The 22,641-nt window shown below is 44.4% G+C and overlaps 1 protein-coding gene across 1 annotated transcript; it reads right to left on the reverse strand.

Annotated features, from left to right (window-relative positions):
* Window positions 1-97: 97 nt before the first annotated feature.
* Garin1b (golgi associated RAB2 interactor 1B) lies at window positions 98-21,882 on the reverse strand. The gene is made up of 9 exons (XM_034519358.2): window positions 21,695-21,882; window positions 16,442-16,544; window positions 15,255-15,648; window positions 13,832-14,016; window positions 10,829-11,081; window positions 8,305-8,426; window positions 5,190-5,227; window positions 2,065-2,232; window positions 98-636 (listed from the first exon to the last, which is right to left on the reverse strand). The coding sequence occupies exons 3-9, from the start codon at window positions 15,501-15,503 to the stop codon at window positions 623-625; spliced, it is 1,029 nt and encodes a 342-aa protein (XP_034375249.1). The 5' UTR covers window positions 15,504-15,648; window positions 16,442-16,544; window positions 21,695-21,882; the 3' UTR covers window positions 98-622.
* Between the last annotated feature and the right edge of the window lie 759 nt (window positions 21,883-22,641).

A 22,641-nucleotide genomic window follows, 5' to 3' on the forward strand; every position in this document is an offset into this window, starting at 1 on the left:
CCAACCCAGGGAGAGGTTGAACAGCCTGAACTGGAAGCCAGGCAGAGGAAGGATGACATTGTTCCAGAGCGATGTGAGCAGAGAGGAAACCACACTTCTCTCCTTGGTTTATGGCTTTACTTTTTAAATTAGATAAATAGACGCTTGGCGGGGCATCTCTCAGAGATGTACTTCCTGTCTAGTTCTCTTCAGCTTTTCTCCCAGGTCTCTTCTGTTTCCTTGTGTTACTTCTTTTCTTTCTGCCTCTCTTCTCCGACTCCCTCCCACCAGCCAGCTTCTGTGTCCCACCAGCTTCCGGTGTCCCTGCTTCGCTTCTCTGGGCTTGCTTTCCCTCGCCACATCGCTCTTCTCCAGGCTCCAGATTTTTGGACAGTGCATCCCAATCTACCTGAACCCGGGGCCACAGGGTTGCAAGTTGCTGTATTCGGAGGCGGTGGCTGAGAACACATGGAGAGGCTGACAGGATGAGGAGGAGCTCTTGTCAGTGCTGCTGAGATAACTCTGGTTTGCTCCTAGTGGCAACTTCCTCCTCCCTTTTGTCCAGATAGAGCCCCTGAAACTGAATGCTGAAAAGAAGAGCTGGTACGGGCCGCATAAACTCTCCCCAGTGGGGAAGGAAGCATCACATAGAGTTTCCTGTGAATGCCAGAGAGAAAAGTGGTCAGTATCATATAGGTTACCTGAAAAACTCTCTCTGAATGCATAGACACAATAATGGCCCTTTTGTCTGTGGGGCTTTGTTTCCCAACCAGGGGCTTTTAGAAACTGCAGTCAACTCCAAACCAAATAGATGCCATGTCTTCTAATATATAGGAATTATATTAAAGTTTAATTCAGAGGCATGATATGATATTATCAACATGCCTACATAAAGCAAACAATTGTGTTCTAACAAAAGTTATGTGACCATGGTTTCTCTCTCAAATAGTGAATCTCCATTTAATTTTTGGACTGTATTCCATTGTGGCTAACTGAAACCTTAGAGAAACCACAGAGGGGGTGCTTGTGCTTATTTACAGTTTAAATTTTAATTTATTTAATCTCGTGTGTGTGTGTGTGTGTGTGTGTGTGTGTGTGTGAACGCACACGTGCGCATGTGGTTTCGTGTGTGTGATATGAAGATCATGAAAGTTGGAAAGAAATCATGGGAAGGCAGGAAGACATCCTGAGGAGAGAGAAGATAGAGCAATGGAATTCAGGAGACAGGAAAGCAGGATAGAGCCTATTTGGGAAAGAGAAGGGGACTAGGAAGGAGACAGTGGGAATAAGGCAGGTGGGGGAAGGGTACAGGAAAACAAAATGTAATGACATCTACCTTCGAAGTGCCCTAGTAACTGCTTGCACAGTTACTAACTGAAAACCAGAAAAATGCCATAACAAAAACCATTGCTTTGTACGTTCATTTAAAAATTACTTTAAAAATAAAGCTCCTTTAAAAAAAATACAATAAATATTTTTATTTTTATGAATTAGAAAAATCTACATTATCACACCTTCTATAGGACTCTGTTAGACACAGTGCATGGAAGGTACTTCACAGTGCTTGTTGAATGAATATAGGATAGGGATCCTTGGACCTTGGAAAGAGAAAGGCTGGGACCTCAGGGAAGCTTGCCTCACCCAATCCTGCCAGCTAGCTCCTTCTCCCTCTTGGTACTCTAGCACCATCAGTTAGAAAGACACCAAGAGCTACAGGAAAGGAGAAGGGTGGGAAGGACCACAGGAACTCCAGAACTCCAGGAGGAGGCCCCTATCCCTCCCTACACAGCAAGAAGAGAAGGTTCTAGTTCCAAGATCACCAGTTTAACAATTTGTCCTTTGGTACTGCTTTGTAGGGACTCTATGGTTTTTAGAAACATCACACTGCAGAGTTTCAGTCAATTCCATTGGAGGCAAAGACAGGGGAGAGGAGTTGGACTGAGGTCATTGTGGCCAGTGACCTATCCCCTGCCCATAAATAGCATTTGGAATCACTCTGAGGACCCTAGGACAGGGTCCTGGTTCTGAACTTGAACTCTAGCCTGTCCCAGGAAGGCCACCAGATCAACCCCATTACCACCATACCTCCAGTTAGGGACAGCCGTGGCCTGCTGGAGGCAGCCAGAGTACTGAGGAGCGAGAGGGGCTGTGGCCCAGAGGGGTTCTCTCTTTCCCACTCTCCGAACATGAATGCATCCCTCCAATTGAGATCGCAGGTACAGGGGATACTGTCTTCACAGGGAGTAGCTTTCTCTAGTTAAGAAAAGGAGTGTATTTGCACTCTAGCTCACAGAACACTCTGGAAGCTAATAGCCAACAGTTATAGGCAGAGAAAGCCACTATGTTCCAGGCTCCTTTTATCGTTGCTAACAACAGTATAAAGACAACTCTCCCACAACCCACATTTTCCAGATAAGGAATCTGAGGCCCAAAGAGGCTGGTTAACTTACTAATGGCCACATTATGGAGAGGCAGACAGAGTCAACATGCAAAGCCAACCAACCTGGCTCCAGAGCCCATGTTCTTGATCACAACACAATCATGTTGAATAAAATAGCCTCAGTAAATGGAGAAATGACATAGTTGGAACAGGTTACCTGAATAAAATCTCCCCAAGGACATTTAGCCAACTAAACTGACAATGGCCTTGAAACCAGAAGAGCAAAGCCAGAGACTATTCTTAGACCCTTTGGCCTGTGCTGTCCAAAATGTAACCAAAACCTTGGTATCAACTGGGATCATATTAGAAATGCATGGGTTCAAAGCCCTATGCCCAGGTCTAATGAATTAGAAGCAACATCTTAACAAGACCAAGGGTCAGCTTGTGTACCTGCTAATGGGGGAACAGGGGGAACTTTGGACCTCTCGTTGTCTAGACTAAACACACACACACACACACACACACACACACACACTTCATCCCCATCTCCATCCCCATCTGCAGGCTGGTCCTGAGCTCACGCACAGCCAAGGTTGATCTTGAGTTTCTGATTCTTCCTGTCTTTGCCTCCCAGGGGCTGGCACTACAGGCATGAACTACAATGTCTAGCTGTGAGTGCCTGAGTACATATGTGTGTGTGTGTGTGTGAATGAACGTTCTCTCAGAGACCAGAGGCATCAGGTCTCCCCATTCTCTCTGGAGCTGGGGTTATAGGTAGTTGTGAGCTACCCCAAGTGGATGCTGAGAACCAGACAGACCCTCTGGAATATGCTTCTTAACCACTGAGACAATCTTTTCAGCCCATGGGTTCTGGAGGTCAAACTCAGTTCCTCATTCTTCCAAGACAAGTATTTTACTGAGTTATCTTCCCAGTCTTTCTCCCTCCCCTCTTTTCCATCCAGAAGTTCCAATAGAGTTCAGTAGCAGACAGCAAGAGTCCCAAGAGCCTGGCATGTCACTTCCCTTTGCAGCCAAGTACTTGATCTAGGAAGAAAACAGGATCCAGAGAACATCCCAGTGTGGTTCATTAAAATTAACCTAAGAACATCCCAACGTCAGATATCCTGAAACTCTTTTTGGTGCTAAGGATCTTACTATGTAGCCCAGGCTATCCTGTAACTTGTTATATAGACCAAGCCAGCCTCAAACTTGAGGCATTTCTCCCAACTCAGCTCTCCAAGTACTAGGAATGACAAATATGCACACCTGGGTGGCTGTCCTGAAATTCTAAAGCTTTTCTCTCTGGTCCCAGCAATCATTAGAAATATTCTTGAGCATTCTGTTTTTCTCCTCCCTAACCTCACAGAATAGTATAAAGTGTGTGCATTTGTGAATGTGCTCGAATGTTACATAAAAACAGACAATGTAGTTGACATCATGTCAAGGGTCAAGGCCTGTGAGAAAGCAGTCACAGATTGGGAAGAAGTGAGACTCTGCTCACTATCGGGAGCTGGCAGCCTGCATCTTCACCATCAGTGCTGAATACAGCCTTCCCTTTGACACATCTGTCTTGCCCACTAAATGCTAGTATATGCCACACTTCCGTTTTTACAGTGTATATTTAAAAATTCAGATTTGGGGATGACTCTTGAAAAAAAAAAAAAAACAAAAAAAAACCAAGAACAATACCAGGCTCTGTGTTTACATGGTAGCAATCACTCAGAGCCTTAACTAAAATCGTTACTGTTTTTGTGGCCACTGTCTCTGCCACTCTTGATTGTCTTCTTAATGTTGAAAACAGGGGTCAGTTGCCAGCAGTTTTTTAGATTTCCTTATTGTATTTTATGTGTTTGACTATTGCATTTACATGTGTGTCTGTGTACCACATGCTTGCCTGGTGCTCCTGGAGGCCAGAAGACGGTGTCAGATCCCCCAGGACTGGAGTCACATTCATTTGTCAGCTGTCATGTGAGCTGGGAATTGAACTTGGGTCCTCTGGAAGAACAGTGAGTATTCCTAACTGGTGAACTATCTCTCCAACCCTGTTAGCAGTTGTTTTAACTTCCATAAAGTAAGAGTCAACCACTCCTCTTGTTCCCTTGTTTCCTCAGGCCTTTATCCATTTATTCTTCCTATAAATGTAGTCTGTAAAATACATACATACATACATATATATGTATACACACACACACACACACACACACACACACACACACACACACACACACACACACACACACATATATATATATATATATATATATATATATATATATATATATATATATATATATATCAGTATCATGATGTTGTGACTATCTCCTGAGCCAGTATGGAGAATTAACTTGTCAATGGTCTTAGATTCAGATATTTATTGAACTCCACATGGTGTCCTCAGTGCTGTGCTTGCTTCTTTAGATGATTTAGAGGCAATTTAACATTCATTAAGAAATAAGCCTTAGCCAGGCAGTGGTGGTGCACGCCTTTAATCCCAGCACTTAGGAGGCTGAGACAGGTGGATTTCTGAGTTTGAGGCCAGCCTGGTCTACAGTGAGTTCCAGGACAGCCAGGGCTACACAGAGAAACCCTGTCTTGAAAAACAAAAAAAGAGAAATAAGCCTTAAACCTATAAGAGAACCAGAGAATAGTGTGAAAGGTCATGGGGAGGACAGTTAAGTCTTGGCGGGAGTGTGCGGTCTAGGATGTAGAGGGGGCTTACAGGGGCTCCTCAGGGGAAGGAAGTGAGTGGGGGATGACTAAGGTATGAGGAAGCATGGTTGGGATGGGACTGCAACAGATGCAAAAGATGCAACCCAGCATCCTTCCTTACCTGAGCTGGTCTTGTTGATCTGCACCTTTTTGCTTCTGCTGGAACTCCAGTCATTTCAAGGTCAAGGAAACGAAGATCAAAAGTTAAGGAGAAAAACATCGAACTCAGTTTGTTGTTGTTGTTATTTTTTTTTAATATATTTTGATTTTTGGAGCTATGGTCTCATTATCTGAGGCTGGCCTCAGACTCACTATGTAGCTAAGGATGACTCTAAACTTCTGACCCTTCTGCCTCCTGAGTGCTGGAATTACGGCACACACCACCATGCCTGGTTTATGCAGTGCTGGAGATCAACTCCAGGCTTTGTGTATGCTAGGACCAGGTTTCTACCCACTGAGCTACATGATCAGTTCTGAAGTGATATTTCAAAGCTTATCCCTAGTTAAGACTTTTCCTGGGGACTGTAGAGATGGCTCAGTGATTAAAAGCACTGACTGTTCTTCCAGAGGTCCTCAGTTCAATTCCCAGCAACCACGTGGTGGCTCCCAACCATCTGTAATGGAATCGGATACCCTCTTCTGGTGTGTCTGAAGACAGATACAGTGTACTCATATACATAAAATAAAAAAATTTTTAAAAGAGACTTAGAGACAGATTTAGAGACAGATACAGATATGAAAAAGGCCAGCGGTGGCTGTACTGGTTGGATGTGATGCACATTATGTTTCCAGAAGAGAAAAGAGCAAGCAGAAGTGATGAAGAGCTCGCGGTGCTGATTTGTCTGAGGAGTGGTGTGGCCCCATTTTGGATCTTGGATCTCAACCATGCGTGCTGTCGACTGTTCGGTGGCATGAGGCTGCTAATGAGCCAGACCTGGTAACTGCGACCAGCCTGGAAAGGGTCTGGATGCAGAACATCATCACATGGGGGTTTGTGCTGGGACACAGAGGACACAGAGCAAAGCAGCCACTGGGGGAGCAGGGGAGCAGAGGGGATACTCTCTTTCACTCCAGCCTCCCTGACCTGTCGTGTGCCTGCCAGTCCAGACCAGTTTAGCTGCTTATCTGGTCTTTCTGAGTCTCTGCTGCTATCCTTCCAATAAATAAATGGGCATGGCCACAGCTGGAGTGACTTTCCAAATGCATATTGGATCGCAGCACCTTCATAAGTAATATGCAAATAAGGCTCCCCTCCGCTGGAATTCTAAAACCCTAAGTGGCTTCTCAGGTTCTGCTTAGCCTGGCCTCTGCCTGCTTCTACATTTTCTTTTACCCAGTGACTTTCTCACTCCTTCCCTAAGTTTCTTCCTCCGGACAAAACCTCAGTCATTTGTTTTTTTCAAACTGCTTGGCTCTGCACCCCCGCCCTTTCTTTCTGGCTAGAGCCTGTTTCTCTAATGGGGCTTAGCTCCCTCTAACCTTCCAGAATTAAAAGCCAAATATCAGTGGCAGACCCCTAATAACCCTGCCTTCCCCTTTACTCCCCCTTTCTCTTGGATACAGCATCTAATTTTGTGGGGGTATTATTTGTTTTAGACAGGTTAACCCTAGGTTGGCCTCAAACTCACAGGAATCCTCCTGCCTCAGCCTCCTGACTGTTGAGTACAGGTGTGTACCACCATCTTAGACTGAGAACACTTAATTTCGTCTGGGCTTGTGTCTAAAATAGACTGTGGTTCTCAGCTGTTTTGGGCCATGGAACTGAATTACAGCTAGTAACTCAGCATGAGATACATCCAAAAGAGTCTGTGGTGGTTTGAATGAGAAATAAGTGTGTGCGTGCACACACCTATAGATTGAACACTCAGTCCCTACTTGGCAGCCCTGTTTGGAGAGGTTCAAATGGTGTAGCCTTGTAGGAGGAAGTTTGTCACAGGGGGCAGGCTTTGGGATTAAAAGCCCTGTGCTACTTTAGTTATTTTGGGCTTTGTATTTACGTTTGGAAATGTGAGCTCTCAGCTTCCTGTTTTTGCTATCTATGTCTCCCAGTCATGACAGACCCCTCTCCCTCTGCAGCCATAAGCTCAAACAAACCTCACTTTATATGAATTGACTTGGTTATGGAATTTTATTATAATGATAATGTAGCTAATGCAGTGTCTTTTGCATAGGAAGTTAGCTGTGGATTGTAGTTATGTCTCGGACAGGAAGATCCTGAATTCTGAACCAGCATTGACAACACAGTGAGACCCTGTTTCAAAAACAAACAAACAAACAAAAAAAAAAAACAAAACAAAACCAAGAAGACAGGTACTGTGCCACAGGCCTGTCATTCTAGCATTTAGGGGGATCTGGAGTTCAAGGTCATCTCTCTAGTTACTTAAGTTTCAGGCCAGCTTGGTCTACCAAGCCAGGGGAGATGGGAGGATATCCCTTCTATAGCCTGGAATGGTGGCACAGGTTTTCTTATATTTCCAGCACTTGGAAGGTGGAGGCAGGAGGATCAGGAGTTCAAGATCATTCTTAACTACATAGAGACTTTGAAGCCAGCCTGGGTTACCCTTGACTTTAAGACAATCTGCTTGTCTCAGACTCTTTAGTGCTGGAATGACAGATGTGAGTCACCACACCTGGCTTCCTGTCTCTGATATCACAATGCATCATCAAATGCACAGGATGTCTCTTCAGGAATGGAAACGACAGGCCTGAACCCTTGAGCATCCCAGAAGGCTATGCTTTAGGAACAACCTTAGGATTTCTATAAAGTCCAGACAGAGGCCCAGTCAGAGGAAATGAAACCAGTATACAGCAGGGTTTAAAGACATGTGGTTATGTGGTTATGTGGTTATGTGGTTGTGTGGTTGTGTGGTTGTGTGGTTGTGTGGTTGTGTGGTTGTGTGGTTGTGTGGTTGTGTGGCTGTGTGGTTGTGTGGCTGTGTGGTTGTGTGGTTATGTGCTTTTGCCTCTGTAGAATCAGCTACTGGATTAGGATTTAGCTTTCATCCTTCTGTGTCTGTTACTCATTGCTGAACAAGTATTTTCCTTCCTATATAACTCCTTTGGAGTCGGGCCTGCCTTGCTTGCTGTGTGGAGACAGAGACTACGGCAATGACACCAGGCACTGTGTGTTAGTATATCACATCCCTAACTGTGCTCCTTCACTGAGGGTCTTACCTCTGGGACCTCCTGGGCTATAGAAAAGGGTGATATGGGCTAACTTGATTTAAATCATGTACCTGTACTGTTTCTGCTGATGCAAGTCGGAAAAGATCTGGGAGAGGGTCTCGCTCTCTCCCTTGGCCAGCAGATGTGTGAGGCTTTCACTAGGCTGGAGGCCTTTAGATTTCTTCTGCACTAACTATATGGAGAAAGAAAAAACAAACAAACAAACAAACAAAGAAAACAGGAGATTAGGCTTTGGGCTCTCTGCATTTTCCTAACACCAAGCTCTATCTAGACTCTAAAACATTGGGACCCAAACTCTCCCAATAGGCAGCCATACAAGTCACTCATGGAAACAGTTCTCTTTGTTGGTATTTCATATAAATAGCCTTTAGTGCCTTAGAGGTAAGGCCCTCATTGCATACTTGCCAACATAGATTTAGAATATTTAACAGCTAATGCTACTTGTTTTTATCCTTACATGTATAAATTATGAGAAGCTAATGTTTAAAACACCAATTCCTCCAAGAAAACCCCTATATGCAATCTCTTTGTGGACATATAGTGCATTTATAGCTGTTTATATGTATATGAACATGTGTATAGATGCACATGCACATACATGAGAATACATGTAGGGCTATAGGTCAACACTGAGTGGTTTTCCTCTATCATTTTCTACTTCATACTTTAAGATAGGCATGCCCACTGAACCTGGTTCTCATTGACTCTGCAGGGCAGCGAGTTCCAGGGATCTTCCCCAATTGGGCCTATGAATCTCCTGACCAGGAGTCTACCTGTCAGGAAATTTGATTAATCTGAAGACATATTAAGGAGACCAGGAGAATAATTATCCCACTAATAAAGATTGTACTCGTACTTCCTGGAAGCGCCCCTCCTGACACAGTTGCTTGCAGAACTTCACTGTTGATCACACTCACTCCTCTAAGTTCTACCTCAGAAAGTGTAACCTTTCCTTTCCCTGATTATCTGGGGTTTTTTGTTGTTGATTTGTTTGTTTGATTTGTTGTTGTTGTTGTTTTGCTTTCTGTACACCAAAAGCCTATGTACAAGGCCCAACACTCTGGGTTTTTTCATGGTTTCTCTGAAGACTCCACCCCCCAACCCTTTCTTAAGCTGTTTGCCATGCTCCATTTTTGATCATGCCTGATTTTTTTGGACCATAAACTCAAAAGGCATAAATAAATGATACCCTGTCTCAAACACAACACCTCCCTAGTTCCAAAGCCACACATGGTAGTGTGTGTCTGTAATCTAACCAACTGGAGGCTAATACAGGAGGATCTGGAGTTGCTGGCCATCCTGGATTCCAGAGGAAGATTCTGTTTCACAACAAAACTCCTGCAGTTACCACCAACAACAATGGATTCTGCAGAAACACACTTAACAAAAGGATGCTAACAAGTAAGGAGCTCAGTGACCCAGAAGCCATGTAAAATCAGATGCAGTAGCTCACATATGAAATCCTAGAGCTTCTATGGTGAGACGGGAACCAGAGACAAGAGAATTCCCCAAAAGTTGAGGGTGCACAGAGAATAACAAGGGATGCTGTCTCAAACAAGGTAGAAGCCGAGGATCAATGCCTGAGGCTGTCCTCTGACCTCTACATGTGTGCTAAAGCATGTGTGCATTTACACACACGCACACACACACACACACACACACACACACACTGGTTGTGGGGGGTTGGTCCTATGATCCCAACATTAAGACTACTTGAGGCATGAACTTTGAAAGCAATTTTGACTACCTAAGACCCCATTCTTACAAAAACAACCACAAGCAAAAAAATGAAATGTCTAAGATGACTTTATAGAGACGGAAAAGAGGTAAGAATAGAAAATGAAAAAAACAAAACATTCCCTCATAGGCAGGGGGATGACTCAGCAGGTAAGTGCACTTGTTAAAGAGTAAGGACCCGAGTCCAGATCCCTAGCATCCCTGAAGAGAGTTGGGCACACCTCTAACCCTAGCACTGGGGTGGATGTGGGCGAGCAGACAGGAAGATTGCTGGGGCTTGCTGGCCACCAGCTTAGCAAAAATCCCCAAAGCTCTAGGTGGAATACTCTATCTCAGAGGAATAAGGCAAAGAGCAATAGAGGAATATACATGAAGTCTTCCTCTGGCCTCTGCATGCTCCTCACTAGTAGTGCAAACAACCACTACACACACACACACACACACACACACACACACACACACACACACACACACACTCCAGAAAAGTCTCTTTGGGCCTGGCTTGGTAGAATATATCTGTCTGTAGCCCTAATACTGGAGAGAGGAGGTTCAAGGTTTCAAGGCCAGCTTTGGCTACATAATGAGTTTGAGGCCAGTTTGGACTATATGAAACGCTATCTCAAAAAGCCAAGCAAAAATAAAAACCCTTGTCTCTTGTCCATTTCCACTGAATTGTGGTCATAGCTGATGGTTGCACAACAGTGTCTATTTACTGAAGATTGTCTGGACAGAGTTAAAGCTGAGGGCACCTACACTGGACACTCAGCAGCAGCTATTCAAAGGTCACCCTTCTCCAAATCTGATCTTGGCTGAAGAGTAGCAATGAGGACTTCTTACCTCAGTCTTTCCACCTGGGCTGGAAAGGCTCTTAGGTACCAGGCAGTGAGTGACAAGGATGGTAGGGTCCTTGGTGGTGATGGACAGACCCTTATGCAGAATTTGAACCAGGCGGATCCAAAAGTGGAAGACAGTTTCAGGATGGTCAGGGTGGAGCTTCAGGTAGTAGATTTTCTCGGTGACTGTCCTCAACCGCAGGATGCGTTCATGTTGGTCCCAGATCTGGAGCTCCACAAACTTCAAAGGGAGAATGCTAAAGGCATAGAAGATGGTACCTGGATCACCCCATCACTTTTGATGCATCTCTTCAAGGATAGGGAACTTTTAGGGGTATGAAAGAGAGTTCTTGGCTAGTGGTGCTCAAACGCTGAGGAAAGGAGATTTTCCTGGGGCAGTTAATTAAGATGCAGAGTCTCAAAGACAATCCCAAAGATTTAGATCTGGGCTTCTGCCCTAAGACCTATTTCTCTCATCTGGCCATGATTTTCAGGCCAGGGTCTAGGGATCCTGTGCCACAAGAGTAGCTCAAGAGTAAGGTGGTAGGAGACATGGGGTTTTCGAATTTTTCTTTAAAATCCCAGCTGCATAGCTTGCTCATTCATTAACCTCCACGAACCCAAGACTGCCCAAAAGAGCTGGCTGAAGGACCTGGCTTAGACTTAGTATTAGTCACCTGCAGTGGGCAGTACTTGTTACAGGTATGCCAGCATCATAATGGGGAGCTCTGGCAGGAGGTAGCCTAATAAAGGGGTTTCCTGGACCTCTGTTAACATCTAGAGATTCTTGAGATGGTTTGCAGATTGTGTAAGGAGGCCTTTCGTGGCTTAAATATCAAATGTTCCCAGAGACTTATTTGTTTGAACACATGGTCCCCAGCTAGTGGTGCTGTTTGGGAAGGTTATGGAACCTTTAGAAGGCAAAGCCTTGCTGGAGAACTTACTTTACTGGGGGGAGAGCTTTGAGGTTTTATCGCCAGGCTTTACTTCCTGTTCTCTGTTTCCCATTTAGATGCAATGTGATCAGTCAGCTTCCTGCTCTTGCCACCATGTCTCCCCTTCCCTGCCATGACGGACTCTAGCCCTCCCTAGAACTGTAAGTCCAAACAAACCTTTTCTCCCTTAACCTGCTTTTTGGCTGGGGCGTTTGATCACAGCAACGGAAAGGAGACTGAAATGAGACCCGAGAATCAAGCAGGGCAGTTCTACCACAAACTTCACGCTACTATACGCTACAGCCCCAAGTGGGACTTTAGTCCATTTGTTTTATAGAGTAAGACTGCAGCTGGTGACCTGTGATACAAAAAATGAGTCTAGTTAGTTGTACACCCAGGACTAAAAAGAGCATGCCTCTCCATCGTTCAGGTCTCACTATTACCACTTAACCAGAGGCTCAGACGTTTCCTGCTAAATCAGAAGACTGAGGCAAGAAGGTAAGTGTGTGTAAAGGCAGGCCACTGCCCCTGTCCATGTAAAGCTTCCCCTTGTACCAAAGTGTCTGTCCTTCCAGCAAAAGACCTGCCTTGTCTCACCTGACTTGTATGTGTTATATGCATGCATGCTTGTCGTGCTTGCCCATGCACGTGTTTATGTGTGGAAGCCGAGGGTCAATGTCACCGTCTTCCTCTATCGCTGTCCATCATTTTAAAAAATGTTTTTATTTTTATTTTTGAGACAGTGTCTCTCTAGAGAGCTCTAACTAACCTGGAACTCACTATGTAGACCAGGCTAGCCTTAAGCACACAGAGATCCACCCACCTCTGCCTCCTGAGCACTGGGTCTAAAGGCATATGCCACCATGTCCAGTTTAAAATTTTTATGTGGAGCCAGGCGGTGGTGGTGCACGCCTTTAATCCCAGCACTTGAGGGGCAGAGGCAGGTGGATTTCTGAGTTTGAGGCTAGCCTGGTCTACAGAGTGAGTTCAAGCAGCCAGGGATACACAGAAAAACCCTGTCTTGAAAAACAACAACAACAAAAAATTATGTGGGGTCTACACACGGGGATTCTGTGTGTGTGTGTTCTGTGCACACATGGATTTCTGAGTTCGAGGTCAGCCTGGTCTACAGAGTGAGTTTCAGAACAGCCAGGGCTACACAGAGAAACCCTGTCTCAAAAAACAAAAACAAACAAACAAACAAACAAATGGGACGTTTCTCACTGAACCTGGAGCTCACGGTTTTACTTTCATCTAGAATGGCTGGTACTTGCCAGTCCCTAGAATCCACCTCTCTTTCTCTACCTCTTAACACTGGGTTACAGGCATACACTGTAGTCCCGTTTTTGCACGGATGCTGAGGTCCCAAACTCAGATACTCATGTGCATCATGCCATTGTCCCACTGAGACATCTCCCCACCCCCAATCTGTCTGCTTCTATATATGTGTTTGGGAAGATGTGTATGCGCATGCCCTGTGGAGGTCAGAGGTCAATCCCAAGTGCTGTTTCTAAGTATTATCCACATTGGTTTTTAAAAATCAGTCTCACTAAGCCTGGAACATATTATATTAGTTAGGCTAGGCTGGTTGGCCTGCAAACCCTGAGGATCCACCCAGCTCTACCTCCCCAGTGCCAGAATTACACATGTGCACCACTATACCCATTCTTTTTTTTCACCATGGGTTCTGGGGGTAGAGCTCACGTTTGCATAGCATGTGCTTTACTGACTGAACTATCGCCCCAGTCCCCAGTCTATCTCAGGTTACTGCAGTCTAGAGCAGTTAGCTGGGCATGATAGTGTATATTTGTAATCCAAGCACTCAGAATGAGGAGGCAGGTGGGCCAAGAGTTCAAGGCCAGCCTTTATTGAATAGTGGGTTCATGGCAAGCCTGAGTGATAAGAGATTGTGTTCTTTCCAAAACCAAGCAAAACAAAACCCAACAAACCAAAACTCCCAATTAATGTCACTGCAATGACTTCGCAGTTTCACCCCATCCTGAATTTAGTTACCAGGTAGCCTCTCCCGTGATCTGCCCATCTTGTCCCTCATTTCCCTCTGTGGTGTTTACCTCTTCAGGTTGATGCTTGGTGCTGTGGATGGTCTGTTCCATGTCTGGCTCTGCCCCTGATGCCATTTGACTCTGGCCATAAGGAGGATGTTCGGAAGGGGAAGACAAGGTACGGAGGAGGTCACCCCGAGTGCCATTGTGTTGGATGCCTTATAGATCTCTTTCCAGATTCTGCTCCTTCTGACCTGCAATGCAGCCCCCAGGCCCAGCCTGAACATTTGGCAAAAGCAGCAAGGTTTTAGCTCGGCTTCTTCACTCAGTGATAATTTTTGTTTTTGATAGCTCTGCCTGGTCTAGAACTCACTGTGTATACCGGGACCAGAGAGATCAGCCTGCCTCTACGTCCTGAGTTCTGGGATTAAAGGCATGTGCCATACTGTTATAACCACTTAGCGTCTTTGTGGGAAGAGGGCTATGCTATACAGTAGAGTGTTTAGCAGTGTCCCTGGCATGTCCTAGGTGTTCATAGTAAACTCCCACACAAATTCTGACAACTGAAAATGTCTTCAGACATTGCCAAACGTTCCTTGGAAATGAGAGATACTGCTCCGTTTTGACATGTGTATTGGTCTAAAAACTTCAGTAGGGTTTCTGTTTATTATTATTATTATTATTATTATTATTATTATTATTATTATTATATTTATTTAAACAAAAAAGGGTCTTACTCTATAGCCCAGATTAGTCTCATCCTCCTGCCTCAGCCTCCTGAGTGCTGGCATTACACGCGTGAGCCACCAATGTGTATTTCTCCAACATGACTTAAAGGGCCCACTATCAACACAAGAGCAAGAACAATAAACTGGAAGTTCCTTAGCACTGACTTTGGGTCTATGCATCTCCCCTTGACAGCTTCCTGGCTTTGCTTAGAAAGCACTCATCCTAATGGCCCTTTTATTTATTCTAGGTTCTGTCTAGCCTAAGGGAATCCCAGGAGATAAAAGGAGATTAAAAACACACCAAGCACCCACTAGACCATGCAATTTGCTTGCTTTGTTTAAATAGATTTGTACAGAATCTATTTAATTCTGTACAATGGCACCTCCCCACCAGTGGGCAGAGCCAGGACTCTAAGCTCAGGTTTCTCTGGGCCCTTACTATTCTTTGCCAAACAATACTTCTGATCCTAATCCTCAAAGGCCATCTCTTTGACTGCCTTAACTTGGCCTCAAGTGACAGACCTGAGAATGACAGAAAGTGGGAACCCCAATGCCCAATTTTCCAACTCAGCAAAGAATGGCTGACCTTTCTGAGTGTGCACTTACAGGAGAAACCATGGCCAGTTTTGTGTCTCAGGCCCACTAGCTTTTCTGCCTCAATGTACCCTCCACTGCAGTTCTAGGTGTAACTCTTCTGGTCACATCTTGGGAACAGGTTTAGAAGAATCAAGGAGCGCTCTTCTGAATCACACGAAAGAGAGTACCTGGACAAAGTTGCTTTCAAACACCACGGAGTTAGGAAACAGATTGAATTCTGGAGAATGAACCATCTGGCAGAGTAGTCCTTCCTCCACACCCAGGCCCACTCCAGGGTTCGTTTCCCCATCCACAGGCAAGAGGCCCCTGAATTTTTCCCAGGCATTCAAGGAAGGGAAGGTTGGATAAGATCTTATCACTTTTACTGTCTTCTTCGATTTCCACCAAGACTTTCTAGGTGGAACTGATGTCATCATGTCTGCACATGCTCAGGGGCCCTCTGCACAGTTGTCCTGGGATCTGTCTCTTCCCTTCTGATCATGGGCAGCTGGCCAAGGCCTGGGGAGCAGCCAGTCAGCTCACAATGATGAATGGATGACATCATGAAAAACCACAGTAAGCCTGCAAGAAAGGGATATGAGGTGGAGCCTCCCATTTCTTCCTGGGCCAGTGATGCTCACAGATGCACTGACTGACATCCCAAGTCCTTCTCGGAGGCCCACTCAGAGCATTCACGGAACTTGCTGGGAACCCCCCAGGTAGGCAGGAAGCAAGGACTGTTAGGAAACTTCTGCAACTGCTCAGAAGAAAGGCCCTTCGCGCTTGTGTGTGTGTGTGTGTGTGTGTGTGTGTGTGTGTGTGTGTGTGTGTGTGTGTGATATTAAACCCAGGGACCCATACATGCTGTATGAGTCCTGCCATCAAACTATATCCCCAGTCCACACAGGTCTTGAACTTGCTGTATTACTGCCTTGGCCTCCTGAGTTCATGAGCGTGCAGCATGTAGTTCAAACTCCTCTCTTTACATTTGATTGATTGCTGTGTGTGTGTGTGTGTGTGTGTGTGCGCGCGCGCATGAGAGTGAATGTGTCACAGCACATGTGAAGGTCAGAGGACAACTTACAGAAATTAATTTCCTCCTTCCACCGTACAGGGTCTGAGGATCAAGATCAGACCATCAGGCTTGGTGGTAAGTACATGCCTTTATCTGCTGAGACATCTCACCACTGAGCCATCTTGCTAGCCTCCTACCTTACTCTCTTAGTGTAAAGTATTCTAAACAGTATGGAGAGCTGATGTCTATTGAAAACTAATTTCCAGAGTCTCATGTCATATGATTCCCACCCCCCCCACACACACACACCCTGGCTTAGCATGTGAGCCTCCTCCCCAACTCCCCCACCCCCTGGCTTACGTGCAAGAACCATTTCTGCTTCCAGGAGGGCTATTGGCGCCTGCTCTTTGGCTGCTACGGCTGGCTGGTTGCAGCTGCAGTTCTCTCCCTTCGGAGGTCAAAACTGAAGGAGCAGGAAGTTTAATTAGTTTCTTATGACAAGGCTGACTGTGGGAAGGTACCAGCAAGGAGGGACAGTGTTACACACGCGTCTCAGTGATAGTGGATCTCCCCAAGAGCCAGAAGAATTAAAAAAAGAAAAAAAAAATCCAAATTCCTGGGTGTGGAGTGGGTCAAAGAACCAAGCAGACTGATCACCATTCAGAGTCAATTTAAGAAGAAATAGTATTCTAACTTGAACACAATTCTAGGAGTTGTTAATGTGATACCATTGAGATCAGATGTAATAAATTTAGAAAAATGGTTTAGAAATAAAAAGATATACAAAGGACAGAATTGGATATTATTTCTGTATTCCATCATAAAGTCAGAGAGAGGCAGTGGGCCCCAAGGCTTTCCCAGTCTGGTTCCACCAGCCCTCTTCCACAAGGCTACACCTGTCTAAACCCCTACCACAACTCCCAGAGTAGCAATGAAATGTTTAACTCACATTTCTCATTTTCTTTTGCTTTCTATGTGGGGGGAAATGTCCCCCATGGTAAGATTCTCTAAGGATAGGGTCATAAACCACACCCTGTGGTTTGCATTCCCCTGGAAACTGAAAACGTGGTACAGAAGTAATAGCCGTTACAAAGCCATGCTCCTTTTTACAGTTAGCCTGAACTACAACATAATCTACTGGCTTAGACACAGAGCTGTCCCCTTTTCCATTTGACCCACTTTCCAGGTGCCCTCAACCTTCCGTGGAGGGAGGCCTCAGCATCTGATCTAGAAGGTTAATTGTGACAACACTTTGGGCTCTAAACAAATGCTAATTGTATAAACTGGTTTTTCAAGGTGTCTATCTTTTTCTTCATGTTCTCACTAGCCTTCTAACACCAGTGCTTTGAATCATTTTAATAACTAGGTACAGATACCTACAAACCCTAATACTTCCACCTTTTTCTGTTAAGCACAATATTGTTTATAATTATGAAAAGAAGGAAGAAAACAGACCGGGCAGTGGTGGCGCATGCCTTTAATCCCAGCACTTGGGAGCCAGAGGCAGGTGGATTTCTGAGGCCAACCTGGTTTACAGAGTGAGTTCCAGGACAGCCAGGGCTACACAGAGAAACCCTGTCTCGAAAAACAAAAAACAAAAACAAAAACAGAAAGACCAAAATATAACCTCAATATTAAAATTCTTTTCTTGACCAAGCAGTGGTGGCACACGCCTCTAATCCCAACACTTGGGAGGCAGAGGCGAATCTCTAAGCTCAAGGCCAGCCTGGTCTACAGAGCAAGTTCCAGGATAGCCAGGAGTACACAGAGAAACCAAACCTTGAAAAACAAAACAAACATCACAATTTTTTCCAGACATACATAGTATATCTGTTTGATGTTCATTTCTTTAGTGTAGATTATTGCCATTTTTTTCCTGGGCATACGCCATCTGGAATAGAGTGCATTGTGTGGCTTCCCTTGCAGCTAGGTAAGGCCATGTATGTAACTAGCCTAGTAAAGACATAAGCTCAAGTGAACTTTCTATGAGAAACCATTGTAGGGAGAAGGCACACCCCCTTCCATGTCCATCTCCTTCCCTAGCCCCATCCTTTCCCTCCCAGAATAAAACTTTCATTCCAATCCTGAGTTGTGAATTTTTATGAAAAAAAGTTAGGACTATTTTTTACATGTACATATTAGTTTGTATGTGGGTGTAAACATGAGGTGGTGCTGTACCATATGAGTGAAGGGGGAAGGGAAGCCTGATCTCTTCTGCCACCATGTGGGGACCAGGGATTGAACCTCTGCAAGCAAGCACCTTTCTTGACCTGCTGAACCATCCCCACAACCCAAATTTGGATATTTAAAATTAGATAGAGCCAAACCTAAATCAGGCTGATGCTACTAAGAATAAAATTTCTGCTCTCTCTTCAGGGATGATTTTACAGCAGATGACAGCGCTATTTCCCAATAGTTCTAGATGATAAGGGAATAAAGTTAATTTACAGGATATCTGAATCTCAGCATGACAAAGGTATGGCTTCTGGGGAATGTAACTATGTATCCCAACACTAGAAAACGCTGCCTTGTGTTCCTCGTTTGTTACAGGACACTAGTATCACCATAATCACCATTTTTTTTTTTTTTGTACATTTGATGATAACTATGGTGACTTCTAGGGAGACATTTTCTGACACTTGCTCAAAGTAACCAGAATATCTGGGTGTCCAGTTGGTTCTGGGTCCAGGCTTTGTGACACTTAAGAAATGTTATTTTAAGACTTCCCTTTATCCTTACTCCCTCCCCCTCCATCTCTCCTTTCTTCCCTCCCTCCCTCCCTCCCTTTCTTCCTTCCTTCCTCCCTTCCTTCCTTCCTTCCTTCCTCCCTTCCTTCCTTCCTTCCTTCCTTCCTTATCTATTTACTGTTTTGTTTCAAGACAGAGTCTCACTATGTAGCTATGGCTGTCCTGAAACTCATTATGTAGACCAGGCTAGCCTCAAACTCACAAAGATCTACCTGCCTCTGCCTCCCAAGTACTGGGATTATCACCAAGCCCTGCAACAATATGTTTTAAACATTAGTCAGAGGGGAACATGGAGTTGGTGTTTTATAGGTACAGAATTTCTGTTTCGGAATGTAAAACCATCCACGGACTGCCCTACCTAGGGATCCATCCTATCTGCAGACACCAAACCCCACACTATTGCTGATGCCAAGAAGTGCTTGCTGACAGGAGCCTGGTATGGCTGTCCCCAGAGAAGCTCTGCCAGAATCTGACCAATACAGATGCAGATACTCACAGCCAACCATTGGACTGAGCCTGGGGACCCCAATGGAAGAGCTAGGGGAAAGATGGAAGGAGCTAAAGGGGATTGCAACCCCATAGATAGAATATCAACCAACCAGACCCCCTAGAGCTCCCAGAGACTAAACCACCAACCAAAGAGTACACATGGAGGGATCCATGGCTCCAGAAACATGTAGCAGAGGATGGCTTTATGTGACATCAATGGGAGAGGAAGCCCTTAGTCCTGTGGAGGGTCGATGCCCCAGAGTAGGAGAATGCTAGAACTGTGGAGTGTGAGTTGGGGGAGGAACATCCTCATAGAGGCAAATGGGAGGGAGGAGATAGGGGGTGGGATGTGGGGGTTGTGGAGGGGTAACAGGGAAGGGGGATATTATTTGAAATGTAAATGAATAAAATGATTAATAAAAATAAATAAAATGCAAAAAACAAGGAATGTGAATCAGTGCTGGGGGGCGGGTGTAGGATAGTGGTGGTGGCTACACCACCGTGAGTATGAGTAATGTCACCGTACTGGGCCAGGTGGCTAAAATGGTATCTTTTGTGGTGGTATTTTAACTATAGGAAAGGTACATGGACTAAAGGATAAAGTAAAAGCCCCACAATGGTATGACACAAAGTCACCCCAGGGTGATGGGTATGACTCACAGTGAGGCACTGTCCTAATAAGTGTGAGGCCTTGGGTTTCATTTTCAGTACAGAAAAAGATTTTTAAAAATTACTGTAAGGCAGGATGACATTCTAGCCCAGGCTGCCCTGGAGTTCATCATGTAGCCAACAGCACTTGCACACTTGGCAGTCTTCCTGCTGCAGTCTCCCAAGTTCTGAGATTACTAGAGTAAGCTACCAAGCTTAGCTTTAAAATATATGTATTTCTAAATGTCTAGGGGCCCTAGGGTGTTTGTGTGAATAAGAAACCTTAAGTATTATCTTTGGGGCCAACCTGCTCCCTTTAAACTTATTACAATGTCAAATATCCTTTGTTTCACAAACAGTGCATAGTCTCTGAGAATATTAGAAAATGCAAAGCTCTGTTTGTGTGTATAAGTGTGTGTGTGTGTATGTATATGTACGTAAGTGTGTGCATGTGCCTGTGTGTGTGTGTTACTGGGGATTGAATTCAGGGCAAACACTAGGTAAGTGCTTTAAGCACTAACCTCTCCAGCCCTTAGACAATTTGTTTTAAAAGCCAGCATACTCCTATTTTTTGAAGAACACTGTAACAACAATGTATGTGTGAGTACAGGTGTGTGTAAAACCAAAATCCTGTGTTGGGGTTTTAGTTCTGGTTTGGTTTTGAAGTCTCCGGTACCCAGGCTGGCTTGAACTCACGGTGCAGTTGAAGGTGACCGATGACTGTGAACTTGTGGCTCTCTTCTCTAGCTCCTGCACATCGGGATTAACAGGAGCATCCGCAGTAACTGGTCTCGTGCTCTAGTGCTTCACAAACTTTGTTATCACTTGTTTTGTTTAGTCAGTACTATGTTTGTGTTCATGTGTTCTCATCTTATCCCACCTGAGGATACATTACAATTTCCCTAGGTAACTTTAGTTATTGTTTCGTCTGCCTTATCAAAATCTGCAGCCAATCGCTCATCTTCCCCTTAGTTTATTTGTCTCCAGTAAAGTCTCTTCCTTAGCATACTGTCGTAAAGCGTTCGTGAGCTGTGCTGCAGGTTGCATACTGTCGTAAAGCATCCGTGAGCTGTGCTGCAGGTTGCTGGGTTTGCCATGTTAGTTCTTAGTTATTTATGTCACTTCTCCAGCCACTAACATTATGAAATACAAGTTATAGCTAAAAAACCTTTTAAATTCTTTTAAAATTAAGTTATTTTTTTAGTAAAGCTCTACCATGGGATCTGTACAAGGAGCTGCTTTCTCCCCCCAAGTAATGCCAAGGAAAAATACACAAATGACTATATCACAAGAGAAGTGAGTCCAGAAAACAGGAGAAAATACTTGACAAGTGTCTGCCCTGTACTTCGGTAGAAATTAAATACAATATGGAAAAGGAACTAATGGAACCAGAATCAGACCGGAGGAAAAAATGAGGAAACAGAAGGAAAACTCCTAAATTCTTGAAGTCACATGAGGGGTTACAGTTGGCGTGATGGGAAAAAAAAAACTGTCAGTGATGTGGATGACAGACTTGGGGACATCCCGTGGAAGGCCACAGAGGGAGTGAAGAGACACAGGGACTGGAGGGACATTAACCAGTGTGACATGTAGACCCAGCAAGGTTAGAGCTCCCTTTGAAGAGAAAAATGAACGGAACTGAACAAAAAGTACACAAAAAATAGGAATAAAAAAGCTGTTTCTGAAATAAAACAAAACCCACTCAAAATGGCAACACAACGGGACTCACCATGTTCCGAGGTAAGTTTATGAGAGAGGCAGGATGGCTTTTAAGAAACTCCTAAGTTACTGGAATAAAAAGAGAAGCATTCTACTGCAAGGATCCAGACAGATGAAGGGGACAGACTACTGAGCAAAGAAGGCAGGATGGCCTCGGACTTCTCAGCACTTTCAGATGTCACAAGACAATGGAACAGTGTAGAAAGAATGTGGGGGAGGAAAGAAGGTGGCTCCAGAATTCTATAGACAGTCACTCAGTTGTAATGGTAACAAAAATAATCTTAAAACATTAAGCCCACCAAAGTAAATGAACATATGCACTAATAGAAAAAAATTCATAGATCAACTTGCTAGCAGTATGGTTTTAAGATATGGATATAAGCCAGGCAATGGTACACATGCCTTTAATCTCAGTACTCAGAGAGGCAGGGAGATCTCCAAGTTCAAGGCCAGCCTGGTATACAGAGTGAGTTCCAGGATGACACAGAGAAACCCTGTCTCAAACAAACAAACAAACAAACAAACAAAAAATGGTGGATATAAAATATAAAATTATAAAGATATAAGTAAGTACCAGTAAAGAGGAATAAAGGTAGTGACATAAAATATTTAGGTTATAGTCAAAGCACCCCCTATATCTAAAACAAAACACAATCTAACAAACACAGTTAAAGTTTAAATACAAGTTTAACAAACACAATTTTAAAGTGGTTTTTTTTTTTTTCACAAGGATAGGTAGTCCAAAGCTATCCCATTATCTCTGCCATGTGGCTTTCACCTCTGAGCCTCAAGATGGCTGCACTGGCTCCGGGTATCACACTTGCATTCTGATAAGTGAGAAGAGGATAGGACGCGCACACACATTCCTTTTACAAGGATGATCTAGAAATGGTATAATCATTTTTGCTCATGTTCTATTGGTCAAAATTCAGACACATACCCACATTCACACCTACA

Source organism: Arvicanthis niloticus, chromosome 15 (assembly GCF_011762505.2).
Source record: "Arvicanthis niloticus isolate mArvNil1 chromosome 15, mArvNil1.pat.X, whole genome shotgun sequence".
In the NCBI taxonomy this organism is placed as follows: domain Eukaryota; kingdom Metazoa; phylum Chordata; class Mammalia; order Rodentia; family Muridae; genus Arvicanthis; species Arvicanthis niloticus.